Here is a 15,903-nt window from a genome sequence, read left to right on the forward strand (position 1 = left end):
GCCCATTTTAAGTCAGAATGTTTCCCTATATTCTTTTGCTCATTTTAAGTCAGAAAATTTCCTCACATAAATTGGTCTATTTAACATTTCACCTCCCTCCAAAAAAAAATCAACAATTATTAACATTTAAAATGGATGATGTCTTAAAATCCAGCAAATATGTAATAGCTCTTTCTCCCAGGTGATATTATACAGCTATTTTAAAAGAATAAGTTAGAGCTAAATATATCCACCTGGGAGGATATTCATAATAAATTGTTAGGTTAAATAAATCAACCTGAATAGGAATGCACATTGTATAGTCCCATTTATGTTGAAACAAACAAAAAAAAAAACCCCAAAGGTGGAAGGATTAACTCTAAAAATGTGCATTGGTTTGTCTGAAGATGGAGTAAGTGGGGAAGGATAGACACTAAATTGATAATACTCCTTATCTAGAGGACAGCAGTAATTTAAGAAGAAAGAGAGGAAAATTAACTTTTTTCTGTTTATACCTCTGCATATTCAACTTGCTACATACAACAAACACATATTACATCTGTAATTTTAAAAATACAAAGGAAATGAGCTGACTTTTGTTAAATAGCAAGAAGAGCTTCATTTTGTTTTCTGGAATATTTGAGATGGCTTATCCTCTAGTTACTAGCTGTGTTGTATGTGTAAATAACATCCTTAGAGTTCAGCTCCCCTCACTCTAGGAAGATTAGCCCCAAAAGTGACATCTGTCTTTCTTTGCCAAATGATCTCCACATGTGACCAGACCTTATAACTCATAGGAGCACTTCTCCCAGTTTTAATGTCTGCTTTGGTGAAATTTTGGCAAAGTGCTCCCCCCATCCCCATCAGTGGGCCCCATCCAAAGCAGGTGCTGTGGTGATCTGATGTGGGGTAGGCAGCCAGGCCGAGTGACAGCTGCAGCCCAGGATAGCCTGGAAGAGGCCCTTGGTACCACAGATCGATGCAGAAATTTCATTTAATTATGAAGAGAGATTTGGCACTTGGAAAATATTTCCCTGCGGTTGTGGATGACCAAACAGCACCTAGGTATAAAATTTATACAGAGCTTCTTAAAAGAACTCAGTATTATTTTCTCCTTTCTTCCTTCCTTCCTTCCTTCCCTCCTTCCTTGTTTCTTTCTTGTTTCTTTTTTTCTTTTTCTTTTTGGTCTTATGAAACATACAGCAAGAGAACTAGAAATATATATTTTAAATGGCTATCATATCATTCGTTCAGTGCTTACAATGGGCCAGATATTGCTAGGGATTTATATTAGGTAAATTATAAATCCTTAATGTAACTGCTGTAACAAATAAACCTCCAGATCTCAGTGGCTCCACACAACAACTTATTTATTGTTCTTATCACAGTCTAGCTCAGGTTGACAAGGGCCAGGCTCCGGTACAGTCATTCAGGGACTCAGGCTCCTTCCATCTTGCCACTGTGCCTTCCTCTTAGTTCTCAGAGTTCTCACCATTAGCTGACTGATGGTGGAAGAAGATGAGGACCCAGCATTGGCCAGGCCTGGAAATGGTACTTATCAGTGCACTTACATCCCACTGGCCAGAAAAAAATCACATGATCATATTTAACAGCAAGGGAGGCTGGGAAATGTAGTCTAGCTGTGTGTTTTGGAAGAAGAGTCGTCACAGGTGTTGGAGAGCGTTAGCAGTCTCTGCCTCCACATTTTATTTGCATTATATCACTTAAAGTTGACAATAACTCACTAGTCTATAAGCTTAAGATGGTTTCTTTGATTTCTTCCCATAGTTTCTACAATACCATGTAGTATGCACATTAAATTAATGTTGAATGAATGAATGACAAAACTAAAGCGCAGAAAAGTTAAGCAACTTGCTCAACGTCTCCAGTGTCTATTGCAATCACATGGATTGTGAGCATCCATATTGGGTAAAATATTCAGGGAACCTATAGTTTTATGTATTTTATGGCTTAAGATCTTTTTTAAAAATACAATCCATTCTTTTTTATGGTAAGCTACAAATTTTATTATCTGGAAGTTCTAACTAACTCAGAAGATAAAAACACAGTTCCTTTTGAGCCATTCGGCCGAAAATCAAGGCTGCCATATGGTTTCTCTAGTAAGAAGGTAGGAAGGATATGTGTACCTCCTCATTCTTTCTTGCCTTTTGGATAAGGTAAAAATTCAGGTTCAAGGACTTCCTAGGGTCATTCAGTTTACTTCATATGACTATCCATAGAGTTTAAATTCCTTTTATCTGGCCTTGAGATGTTTGATAAAATGAGTGGAATAGTGGATATGAAATGTGTGCCTCCAGGCTCTCTAAAGCTAAGGAAGACAGTGGCCAGAATGCATGAGACTACTTCTTAGCATCCACTTGTCTAGTGAGCCCAGGTCTGAGCTAGGGGCCATGGGAACTAGGAAAGACATAGCACGCTGGCTGTTGGCCTCCAAAGAACTTACCGGTTTGGAGGGTGCTGTTTAGCAATTCTTACTTATTTTATCAATCAACGCTGATCATCTCATCACCTTGCACCTGTTAACCCATGTGAAAACTGTACATGACTTGCTTGGACACCGACACCGTCCAACTCTCTGAGAACCAAGTCTCGGAAGTCCTTTGGCTGGTAGCAGAGGCAGACCTAGATGCTTTTTCTTTTTTGGTCCGTCCACTATGTCAAGGTTAGAGGAAGTAGACTGCCCATTCCAATGTCTTCCCGGCCTCAGCCTCCCAGCAGTTGGTTTGCCTGCATACTGGATGTATGTGAAGATAAAGATGCATTTCAGATAAGTATGATTAAAGGTAATTAGTGAGCTCATACAGCTGGTGGAATAAACACAGGCAGATGCTGGTTGATATAAAGCTAATGAAAGAAACAAAAGGATCAAGAAATATGGCAGCTCAGGAAGCCTGGCCAAGGCCTCACACTGACACATTGTTTTACTTAGATCTTTTGATTGGCTACTTTTGTCCTTGCCCCAAGAATATAAATTGGAATCAAATTCATGTTCATGTTTGATTGTTTACTTATGTTACACATAAAATGAGTGTTTTGTGCAGCTCTTCTTGGTAATTTTTTATTTGCTTTTGTACTTTTATTATAACATGATAAAAGTCCAGTTTTTGAAATAGATGACAATGTGTTTTTCATATTTTCAAGTTATAGTAGTGTATGTATATTGTGATGAAATAATGAATCTGTGTTGTGCCATTTTCTCTTTAAAGTTTGCTCTGTGTTGGCTCTTTGCTACATGTAGCTTGAAAATGTTCTGGAAAACACAGTTGTCTCAGGCAGGATTTACATTGTAACTCACCAGTTATAGATTCCAAACTTTAGGAATCCTTTTCATTATTCCAGGCTTCATCTGCCCCATTATTTCATTTTAGAACACTATCCCTATTAAAAGAATGGAATCTGGAGTGAAACCATCTAGATTCAAATGCTGTCTCCAACATTAACTGGCTCCATGACCTTGAATGAATTATTTAATTTCTCTGATCTTCAAATTCATCGTCTGTACAAAGGAACCCAACTGGCAGATTTGCAAGGAGGATTAAATCATATTTTAATGTAAAAATCTTAACAAAAGATGCCTTTGCACCTAACAATACATTCTCTATTAATGTGTCTGTATGACATGTATCAACTAGGCACTTAGGCTGTATCTACTTGCACTAATCTGTTTGGAACAAAAACAAAGAAGTTAAATGCAAAGGAGCATTTTGCCTGTGTGGCAGAGTTCACCATCTTTTAGGGTTATAAAGCATGCAGGTATGTGTGTGTGTATTTGCCTGGAATCATTCGCAGTCTGAGTGAATTTGTGCTCTACATATCTCTGCTTGTCATCAAAATAGTTCCACAAACAAAAGAAAGTTGGTTGTTGGTGTTGTGCGACTGCAACCTTCATGTGGGACTTCTGTTAACAAGATAAAGGTCCTGCATTGACTTTGATGCAGCTTTCATCCAGGTTTATAACAGTCAGCTTCCCATTCCAGTGCAACAGTAATGGTCCCATCCTTTCATTTCATCCAGGAAGCCCATATTGGGTCACCTACTATGTGCACATGCTGTTATTTTTTTTAAGGTTTACCTACCAATCTTTCCTCTAGTTAGTCCGTCCTTGGTAGGAGGCCCTTTTCCCCATCCTTGTGTAATTAGAGAAAACATGTAGTCATCTCCCCAGGGCTGTTTAGCTTTCATGATGAAGCATGACTATCAGAGTTTCGAGGTTGATACGAGTGGAAACATTTGTGTTCAACAAGCAGGCTCCTCCATGTGTTGTCAACATTTCATTTGTGATTCTAATTAGGGCCGAGGAGAAAATAAACTCAGTGTACTGCTCTCCACTGCTATAGCTGATGTTTATAAGTTTCTATCCATGGCCCTGAGTTACTCCTGCCATGAAGGCATTTGGAAATACAGCTGCGTGCTGCTGCCGTGTGTGATGAAGAGCTAAGATGGGTAAATCTACTGGGACATTACTAAGAATGAGCAGTGTAGGTGTTTACTTCTCAGAGATTGGAGTTTCTTTATTTTTTGACACTTTAAATGTTCCTGAAAGTGAAAACACCCTTATGTAAAAATAGGTATGTTAGAGGCACTCTCATTGTGACCCCACCTCATCTCATCTTCTCTGACAGTCTGCTGTAAATTTCATTGTGTATTATTTCTTTATTAAGGAGGCATCTATTGACTGTTCCTGACCTGTTAATCTCTGTGTTTGAGGATATTATGGGCATGAAAATAAGACAGCAAATTGATGGACCCACAGTCCAAATGGCCCCTACAGTCTCACAAGGAGACATACATATTTTCAAATATATGAAAAACTACAGCCATGAAAAGTGCTAGGAAGAGGAGGTACATGATGTTGTAAGAGAATATAGTCAGGGAATCTGACTTGGTAGCTTGGGGCAGCCATCCCTATGGATGTTTTAACCAGCTGAAATCTGAAGGATGGGCTAGACTTCAATGCAGAAAAGAAAAGTGATGATGAGGTAAAGTCATTCCAGGTGAAGACATGGCATGTGTAAGGCTGACAGGCCAGAGAGATGGCACAGTGCCCTAGAGCTACTGGGAGGCCAGTATGACTATAGCACAGAGGGTGAGGGGAGAGCTCGGGCAGGCAGATCCTGGAGAAGAGGTGAAGAAGCTGGTTGTGGAGCCCCATGCCCCCATCTTCCACTATAACTGTGTTACTGATTTTGAAAAGCTCTCTCTCCCTCTCCCCACCGCCCTCACACACACAGACACACACACACACACACACACACACACACAACCCTCTGCAAGAATGCTGCTTTCTGGTGTGGGGGTCGGGGTTAGACTCCTGCACTGAGCCCTGTACTGTATGTTGGGAGGTGCTGTCACTTCACAGGCAGTGTCCTTTGTCAACTCCACCATCTCACCGTAACAAAAGAGATGCATCTTGCTGTCCTTTATATGCTTCTTGGGAGAGGTAGAGAGGATTGCAACTCTGCAAGCATTATGAAATCTCAGTACACATATGTCAAACCCTGAGCTTTTCCTTATAGATTGTGGCTGTGGGCAAATCCATTCCACACATGCCTGAGGGGCTGCAGAATGGAGCCGTCAGCCTCCCCACACAGGGAGTCAAGGAGGAGTCGGCCCTGCTGGGGCACTGAGGCTACTTTGGTGGAACAGAACTTTCCCTCCTGAGTAATCCTGTGCATGTAAGTGTGGATGTGATACCTAGCATTCCAGGGGTGGCAAATAGGTGCTTGAGGTAACATTTGTGGGCCCAGGTGGTCCCACCCAGCAACCCCATGGAGCCCAGCATGGCCTTAGAATCCTTTCCAGCCCAGTAGTCGAGACAGACAACTGGTGGCATCCTGCTAACATAATCCTAGTTCCTCTTCCTGAAGCAGATCCTTGCCATTCTCAGAAGTGACAGATAAGTCTGGAATACAAAGCCAAGGGCCAATTTGCTGAGGGGAGAATTTGAATCACGCCCTAGGAAGCTACTGACTGAGCCCACCTACCCCTCCAGCTTCTACATCTTGATGTAAACTTGGTATTTTCTCCTTGTCCTTGTGAACATGGTAATTTTTCTACAGTGATAAAAATAAGCTCTTTATTTTTTAAAATGGACTTCAAAAATGACAGACAAATTATTAGGACACAGTCAAACAGAAGTTAGGTTTGTGGTCTGTGCATTTGCAGAGGAAACCCCTGGCATACACTAGAAATATGATTAAGTCAGGGGATGGCACAGGCATTTTGTGTTTCTCACTTTGGGCGTGTGGGTGATCCCCAGGTAGAGCTCCTCGTGATTGCCAGGTGTCTGCTGGGAGTGGCAGGTCAGCAGTGAGCTCATGTAGTTCAGCTCATTGCTGAAACTTCCCCAGCAGAACAGGTCCACTGGCTTAAGAAAATGAAGTACCTGGTCCAGAAGAAGTCCATCTGAAAGGGTAACAAAGGTTGGACCACACACTGGGACCAAGAGGAAACTGAATCTAATTTCCCGGTTTTTTCTCTGCTCTTCCATCACATTAGAGGCGGCAGAGTGCTATCATTAGCAGCTTATTCTTTGTTTAGTTCCTCCTCTGTCTTGAAGTTCAATTGCTCTGACTGACACAGTAAGTCCCTAAATTCTCAGGGCTGAATTGAAACATCTAAAACTCATAGAAGACTCAGAAAGTCTCTGGCACGTGGTGCTTTACCTGGAGACCATCATGAGTTCCTCCTCCATTCCAGGAGTGGAACTATTATTTTCTGCATCTTACTGAAGGAAAACCTGAATCTTAGCAAGGGTGTCACTTGCCAGAGATCAGTTTATCAGTAGGAGAGTGGGGACTTGAGCCTGCATTGCCTGATTTCAAAGCCTTTTAACTCCTGTGTTCTTTTATTGCATCTTATTCTTTTCGTCAGCAAAGGACGGGCCCTAAAAGAGACTTAGCTCAGACACAGCGGACTTGGTAGAATAATGCGCTCACCCCTACCCAGCAAGACCTCTGCCTTTGTAGGTCTCCATTGCCCATTGCTTCTAGGGGCTAAGGGCCACCAAGAGAAGAGGACAGCTTGCCGCCTGTCTGTTCTGGGAAAGCATCCTGGGGCCAGAGGTGAAGAAAGCAGGGCACTTTGTGCATGGAGCTAGCATTAATCTGGTCCATCCCCAGAACGGCACTATCAGTCAGATCTCGGCCGTATTTGTCATGGCTGCTCCCCTGTTCAGAAGCTGCCCCCACAGACCCACCCTCTCTTCATCGCTGGGCAGCTAGGGGAGAACTCCCTTTGATCTCTAGACTGGTAGCAGGAAAAGGCTGACATTTTGTGGGCTTCCTCCTGCCCCTCTGCCAGGCGGTTGTTTGGACGGCCACATGAACAGAGCCCCTTGGTCACGCTGGCTTTAAACATCCAGACTCAAGACAGAGGAGCATGGCATGGGAGAAGGGAGAAGTGTCACGGCCACTGCCTTCACACTGAGGGATTCTCGGTCATAATGCAGAGGAGAGGATACTGGGACTCAGATCTGAGCAGATAAGCAGCTCTAAAAAAGGAAGAAGATGGAGAGGATGGAGGTGACCTGACCGCCATCCCACTGGACAGCTGGCCTTCCAGGGTCAAGAAAGAACCACACACCTGCCACGTTGGTTTATAGCCTTGATCTGCAACTCCACGCCCTGAATAAAAGGTGTCGGCCTGGAAACAGATCAGCTAACTTTTGAGATACGTCCACAGTTTAAAAAGTAAGTCAGGTAGCTCTTGGGAGACTTTGACTCTTTTCTACTTATCCTCCTTCACAAAGGAAAGTTTTCGAGTCAAGTAATTCTGAATAGAGAACATTTGTCTTAAAAATATATTCGACTTCCCTGTAGTATAGTATACTTTGATGTATTAAAATACAGCTCGCCCCACTCAAATTACTGCTTCGGTGCCTACTGCTATAAAATTAAACTATTCCTCACTGATACTTTATTAAGCTCCACCAGCATTTCACATGCAGACATCTCACAGAGCTTTGGGCCATATGTTTTATATGCTGTCAGGCTGAACTCTGACTTTAGTCCTTCAAGCCCTCTTCCCCTGTATCTTTATATAGTGCAGCATTTTCAAACACTTTGCTACGGGCTACACCCAAATTGTGGACTGGTGGAAGTAAACGCCTCTGGTTGTGTAGGTGTGAATACCTAAAAAGGAAAAAAAGGTTGTTTTATGAAGAGTTCTTGTTTCCTGGACATCACCTTTACATTTATTCTGTATTTGGTATTATTATTTTTTCACCATTTTTGGGGGGAGATGGAATTTTTTTGAAACCATATGCAAAAAAGGGTATGCATTTATGCACAATGAGATCAGCTCTCTAGCAGGGAGCTAAAGGTATCTGTATGTTTGCATTTTGAAAAATCGATGGGTATAGCCATAAATGCCGATTCTCTTAACAAGACTAACTTTGTCATTTAATAAGGGAGATTATTTCATAGATTTAAAACCAGTTAACACATTTAAAACTTGATAAGACAAGGCAATCCTGGTATGTTTCCTGTTCTCCGGTGATTAAAGCAAATCGAACGCTGAGACTAGGGGAGGTTTTCTCATGGTAAGAGTAATGCCATGAATGTTTCTCCTGGTAATGCAATTAGGAAATATTGGCCCCAGTTAATGTAACTTAAACAAAACATGTTGTCCTCGTCAAACTTGTTCAAGTTGTTAAACAGGCAAAGCCTTGTCCAAAAAGTTAAAAAACAGGGGCATATAGTGTTTCCATGGAAACTCTGTTAAAATACTGATTTGTGGATATGATCATAATCAGCCCCATAATCTAATATGACTGAATTAAATGGAAAAGAATCTCAGTTATGAAGTAAGCCCCCTGTGCAAGAGTGTTCTTACACATGCAGAAAACATATGGATCCTGAAGGACGTTATTTTCAAACTACTTATTGGCGCAGGGATGGACCGTTAAGGCTTTGGTATTGTCTGTTGCGTTTCTCCCCCTTCATTCATTGTTCCTCTTTTTTTAATGCTGGAATTATGCGGGGGAGCAGTAAATAAAGTCTTGATGACATTTGGATTTTTTAATATGTATCATTGCTCCCCACACAACACTCCATATTGTTTTCATTGTCTTTTTTGACAAAAGAAGATAACCCATAATATTTAACCACTTGTGGGACATTACGAGATTAGGTTTTATTAAGGTAATAATTTCTTCCCACTAATGGGATCTTGGTGGAAGATCTATTCTAACCGAATTTTAATGATTCAGCTTCAAATGAATGGCTTTGACCTCTAGGGGCAAGGGCCCATGCTGAGGGTTGGGGTGAGTGTCCCTGGGACTCTGGGCAGAGACTTCAAGGACGTGCGCTGGCCTCCCCGCCACACCGTTCCACGGCTCAGTTTGCACCTGTCTGGGCTGTAGTAAAAATGGAAACTGCTCACCATGGGATAAACTTCATTCTGGTACCATAGCAAAGACAGCTGTCTTTCAGCAAACTTACTTGATTTATTTGGCAGTTGTTCCACCCAGAGACAGTCACGGGTGGTATCGGTGGCACCAGTTTCCTTCTCGAAAAACTATGTCCTTGGTCATGCACAAACTTCAAATGGGGTTTACCGTGTGATTATTAGGAAGAGCCTGGCAATCATTTGCACCTTAGCTTCGCATCCTAGAGCATCTGTAGAAAGGCTCTGTGATAGGGCAGTGACATGCGAATGCATCCCCAAACAGGTGTGTCCGTACATCTCACACCAGTGTAGTCCCTGGATGTGTGGGCCATGGGTTCTAAGGTCACAGCATGTCTGAGATGTACTTTTTGGACAGAGATGTGCCAAGCAGAGTCAGACAAAGCGCAGAGATTCAGACCCTGAGCCAAGGAGCAGAGACTGACTTCTCCCTATGTTCTCCCATCCACCTCCCAGAGCGGTTTTGCCTTCCAGGTGTGCACACCTCTTCTTATTTGGGCACAGAGAGGAATAAACAATGAGAAAAGTAGGTCAGGCCTGAGAATTGTGCCAGGAGCTTGAATCTGCTGATTATTTACTCCCCTTAACGTTTCACTTTTATTTCTAATTAACTTGGGTTTGTAGCAAAGTAATGTATGAACACAGTTTTTAAAAATTAAATAGTACTAAAAAGAAGCTTACACAGAGAAAAAACAGGCCCTTGACCCACCACTCCCCCTCTACTCCCAACCCCTAGTCCCACTTCCCAGAGGCAACAGCTTCCACCTCTCTTAGCAGCTCTATTTCTCATTAGCAAATTGAAATTACTGGGTTTTATTTAATATCAGAGATTGCTCATTTACTTCCTTTAATACCCAGTACTTTGGATTCCTTACACCAGCTCTTCTTACCTTCTCACTATTCCACCAGCACAGCTGCATACCTATCTCATAGTTTCTGATTAATTAGATAGTGATTATATTATTAGGCCCATGTATGTATATTCCCTACTGTGTTAAATTGTATGCTGTTGTGTGTTTTCTTTTTTATGATATTTTTCCCTGGACTGAAAAATCTGTGTGCTTTTTTACTTGCTTAGTTTTCCTTCAACCCATCCCTATTTTTCCCCCATGTGTTTCATCAGATATCTCAAATGCCTGTTATGACTATTTCCTAGATATTCAGTTTTCTGTTATTTCATCATTCTTTGGAGAGACCTTGTTCCCTGCACCTGCTGCCATTCTGTTCCAGTCTGGATAGTTGCTCCCCAGTCCTGCTGGGCAGCTGGGTTCCTAAGTTTTCCCTTCACCATTTTCCTCTGCTGTAACCCTCTTTATCCTAGAGCCATGTCTTCCTTTTTTTCTGACTCAGTTACTCATTTTGCTCACATTCTCCAGTAGTTTTCTTAGAAAGGAAGAGAAAATGTTTTCAGCCCTTATAGCATTAAAAACACCCTAATTCTGCTCCTATACATAATTATCATGTGGCTGGGTATAAGATTCTGCACTGGAGATCATTTTCCCTCAGAATTGTGAAGGCATTGCTCCATTTTCTTTTGACTTCCAGTGTTATTGTTAAGAAGTCTGATGCTATTCTGATTCCTTTGATATGACCAAGTTTCCCAACCTCCATCCCAGAAGCTTTCAGAATGTACTCTGGGTCTCTAGTGTCCTGAAATACCGTGATGCTGTGGGTCCCCCTCACCCATTGTGTTGGGCATTTTGCAAGCTCTTATGATTTAGAAATGAATATTCTTCAGCTCTAGGAAGTCTTCTTATGTTATTTTTCCAAGTCTGTTTGTTTTATTTATTTTTCTGAGAGATTTTCTTTTTCCAACTTTTTTTTTTGCTCTTAAACCTGTTTATTTTGACACTTTTCTTTTAAATTTCCAAGAGTTCTTTTTTACAGCAGCCTCTTGTTGTTCCAAGGACACAATGCCATCTTTGATCTCTCGGAATATATTGTCTAAAGTTGTTGGGTTGTTTTCCTGCTGTTTGTGCTATTAACTTGAACTCATTTTTTTTTCTGCTAGTTTCTGTCTTTCTTTTTCGTGTTAAAGGCTCCCCACAAATATGTGTGGCCTAAGTTCTTATTTAGCAGTGAGGCAGCAAAATGCTGATTGAAAATTTCCCCACCAATGGACTTTACTTTTGGGTGAATCGATGGGAACCCAGCCAATTTGGGGAATGGGAATATGCTAGCAACTCTAAGACTCACTGTTGAATGAAAAGAGGTACAGAAGGGGAAGGAAGTAGAAGCAATGTGAGGGACAGAAGCAGTGTGAGGGATAGAAGCAATGTGAGGAACCATTAACAGCAGGAAAGAAGATGAATATAACCATTCCAGTGGATAAGAAAAATTAAAAGTGTAATTTAACAAAGAAGAAAAGCAGGTTCACATGCACTAATGCCTTGCTCCAGAATACCAAAAAATAATGACAGCGGCTATGTGACTTCAGGGAAACTGGCTCCAAACCTAGGAGGAACAGGGGTTTTGCCCAACATTGGAAAAACACCTTGCTTTGCTCTCTTCTCCAATGAATGCAAAGAATCCAATCCTTTCTAAAACAGTTGAAACAAAGGAACAGATAAAAGGTAAGAAATGCGGCTTTGGAAGCAGATGCGGTTTATTAAAAAGAATCCCTGGGACTGTTTAGTCCCCAACTGAGATTACTCTGAAGGAACAGAGCTCGAGGGTGAGTGATCTTCAGCTGTAATTGTAATACTCTGTGGATCAAAATAGTTAAGCATTGTGAAAAATTAATCTGCCTGTGACAGCAGTGCATTTAAGATGATTAGAGTTATCTGGAGAGCCTTAGGCAGGGAATCGGCAGCTCTTTGCTCTTGCCTGCTCTAAGCAGTGACAATCCAAGGAGGGTTTCAATGTTTTGTTATAGGATCAATTGGTGAGAGGGGGAGGGGGGATAGTGAGAGAGTTCCAAGGGGACTTTGTGGATCTGAGAACCTGTTGCTGGGGAGGGGACGGTAAATTGCTGGCAGAAGGGTCGTCATTAATCCTTTCTGGAGCCCCATAAGGAAAGTGATCTTCCATTCTAGGGGTTATTATCAGACCGAAGCTAACAAGTCTTGTATTCTCACTGTGCACCAGACGCTGTGCTCTATCTGACTTTATCATCCCAGCTTTTACAACCAAGCAGAGGGAGGTTAAACGCTGGATTCTAACCCTGAGCCCACCATTAGTCTGTACTGCCCCTTGACTCTTTCAGTAGACTAAAGGAACAGGAAAAGGGTAATCTTTCAAGCAGTACTAAGGCAAACCTAAGAGACACAAAACAAGGAGCACAAAATGCTGTAGCTGGGGCTTGCTGGACAGGGAGAAAGGAAAGGAGTTGCAGAGTCAGGCTGGGCTACCCATGCAGGGTAGGGCTTTGCAGGAGTCACTGGGGCATTTTTGACCAAAAACCTGCAGGAGAATATTGTGTCTGTGGTACAGCAGCATGGAGCCACAGCATCCTGACTGCTAGATATCCCCCCAAATTGCCTGGTGCCCTGGGGAAGGACCCTACTCACAGTGTGGAGATGGTAGAGACCTAACAGTATATACTAACAGTATGTAAAGGGAGTCCTCGCTCTGACTGTACCCCATGAAAATAGGAGGTCCTCAATCTATCAGCCAGGACTTGGTCCTAGGAACAGAAGCTACTCTAAGTGTTCCAAGTATAAAGGACTTGAATACAGGGAATAAGAAGCTTTTATGATCACTGAAGGGTGGAGAGATGTGGGTCAAGAAGCATCCATGCAGATGGCTCTTAAGAATTCACATGGGAGCTGCCTCAAACTTCACATCTGCCAGCACATCTGCCTGCAACTGCCTCCAAAGCCACATGGCGTCTGTCCCTTTGCTGCCTCTAAAACTAGTTGACAACTCTCTAGTTGACAAACCCTAATCCAGAGCCACAAATGGAGGAGATTCTGGGAAATGCAGTCCTAGCTTTTCTTCTTCAGTGCAGGACAGGCCTCCTAAGGAGGAGGTGGTGATGTCAACTTGAATATCACCCACCAATACCCTGGAACTTCCTATGACCTCAAGTTACAATGGCATTCTATTAGTACCGCTATTCACCACCACCCCCGCCCCCTCCCCCCGCCACCAACAAGCCCACTGTTTTTTGGTTGTCTTGATGTTGGGGTAAGATAAGAAACTTTTAACCTGGGAAAGTTTAGGTATGTGTGAGCCTAGGGTCCATTCCAGGTGACCTCCTGAGATCCCAACAAGCTAAGTGGTTCTCTCACTGTATCAACTCATACCCTGGCTCAGTAAAAACTGTAAGATTCTTGATAATTGCCCATGACAAGAAATGAGAATACTCCTGAAAGGTTAGCAACCAGGCCCTTCATGCAGATACACGTGTTTGCCTTCTTCATTATCCAGTGTGGTTACTGAGAGCAGTTAAAGGGCTTTGAGTGTTCAACTGGTCTAGGAAAAGGTACCATGTTTCCTGTAAAGGTTCTACTATGAGCCCCAGCATGGTCATGCTGACCTGGCACCACTCAACGATGGCCATGGTTGCGTGGGAAGCTGCATTGGGTAGATGGTGAGGCTCCCTAGGAAGGAGTACCAGGATTCATTAGTTATTCTTGACGTGAAGTCAGGAAGGGCAGCATGCATGCCACAGATTTGCCTTCCATGTCAGTGATTGGATTTGCCTGCAAGGGGGTGCTTATGTGATGAATCTCTGTACATAAAGATAAGTTGCCCATCTCCCATCAGAAGGAAACACCAACCTAGACTACAGCTGTATTTGTCAGGCTGCCATCCATTGCAAGCAACAAAAATCAAACTCGACGTCGCTTTAAGCAAAATCAGTAAATTAAAGGAAGTTAATTATTTGATTGGTTGGGGTGGGTGGAAGTTCATTGTTCCTTAACTAAAAAGTCCAAAGCTATATCTGGCTTCAGATACAGTTGGATCCAGGGCTCAGCTGAAGTCACCAGTGTTCTTAGTTTGTTGTTTCACTTGTCTTTGTGTCAGCCCAGTTCTCAAGCAGACCCTCTTCATGCTGTGCCTCCAGCACTCATCTGATCAGCTTGGGAGACTCGGTGGAGAAAAGCCTCCTCTTTCCTGAAAGTTTCAGTTCAAAGTTCTGGGGCTGGCTCTCACTGGCAAAGCGCGGGTAGATGGCCATCACTATGACGGAGGAGGGGAGGGTGCATTCCTGTGCCTGTGGAGTGGGGGGCAAACCCTATGCAAACCATATGGACTGAAATTGGAGGCAGGACATGTCCCTAAAGGAAATAGTGTGGGTGTGGGTAAGGGGAGTGGGGCTCTTCAACCCCTCCCCCAAAAAAGGGACATGCATGCCCAGCTGGCAGAAGCAACAGCTGTATGTTATTCCAGCCCAGCTGGAGTTAGAATCAGTCTGGGCCATCTCTGAATCATCTCAGTCAAGTTGCTAGCTTCTTTGGACTTCTAGTTACTCATTTGTGTAATAAGTAGGTTGGGTTCAATGGTCCACTCCACCATTCCAACTCTAAACTTGTGCTAATCTGTCCATCTATGCCACAACCAAATGGACTGCACTGGGATCGGGGTCCATTAGCAACATTCTCAGCAAGTGGATGGGTTACTTATTTCAGGCCTCCTTGTGCTATAAAGCAGCAAAAAGCAGCCTGAAAAATCTCCCAATGTTTTTGGTCGGGGTCTGAGAAAAGTTCAGAGTGGGTTTTGAAGGGACACACTCCACAGAAGCAACCATGGTCTCTGCCACAGACACATCCATCCTACTGGATCCTAGATAGAAGATTTCTTTTGCCTGCAATTCTCTTGGAAAAAGGGCCCCCGCCAAACTCATCTGGTGTGCTGTGCTCTGGGTAGAAGTAATTGCTTTTATGGGGCATTATTCACGTCTAGTCTACCTGAGGGCCACCTCAAATAATGTTTCTCTAGCTATTAAAGGCTTTATCACGCATGAAGCCTCTCTAGTATTTTTCTTTAGGGGAAAAGAAAAAGACTCCTCTTGAAGTTTACCACCTCCAGCGGCAATTTGCTGCCCATTTCAGGGCCATGTTAAGTGGTTGGCACCTGAAAAAAGGGCAGTCTTTTTCTTTTAAGTGCAGCCGGAAAATGGGAGTCATAAGTGAAAGTAGGGAACCAGGAGAAGTATTTCCATGCAGCTGAGGTAGCTTTCTTGTTTTGTTGTGAGCTGGCAAACTTCAACATGCTCAAGCAGTGTTTTGTCAAATTTCTTAAATGCTGAATGTGGCACTGTCCCAAATGAATGTAGATGTTATTTTAGTGCTAGGAGAGATTTATTTTAATGTACAGATGCAGCCACTACAAAGGCCCCTTTTAATCTACTGGGAGCTCTGTTCCTTGCTCTTTTACTCTGTGCAACCCTCCTCCCCATTCTAGGGAAAACTGGTATATGCTGTGAAATTGCAGAGTATTCCCTTCTTCCCTCTTCATCCCCCAAGGCAGTGACATAAGTGCTGACAATAATTAAAATTAAAATGCTTTATGAAAGAAAAAGCAATTTGCAGGGCTTCATTCCCTTGC

The 15,903-nt window shown here is 42.7% G+C and overlaps 1 protein-coding gene across 1 annotated transcript in view; it reads right to left on the reverse strand.

Annotated features, from left to right (window-relative positions):
- Nucleotides 1-13,912, reverse strand: part of LRTM1 (leucine rich repeat transmembrane protein 1) — a 32,268-nt gene extending 18,356 nt beyond the window's left edge. The window contains 2 exon segments of the mRNA XM_089919885.1: nucleotides 6,236-6,405; nucleotides 13,789-13,912. Of these exon segments, the coding sequence (XP_089776011.1) occupies nucleotides 6,236-6,405; nucleotides 13,789-13,912 (294 nt within the window).
- Nucleotides 13,913-15,903: the final 1,991 nt, after the last annotated feature.

This window comes from Delphinapterus leucas, chromosome 10 (genome assembly GCF_059928025.1).
Source record: "Delphinapterus leucas isolate spDelLeu-1000000601 "Yukka" chromosome 10, BTC_Dleu_Yukka2, whole genome shotgun sequence".
In the NCBI taxonomy this organism is placed as follows: Eukaryota; Metazoa; Chordata; class Mammalia; order Artiodactyla; family Monodontidae; genus Delphinapterus; species Delphinapterus leucas.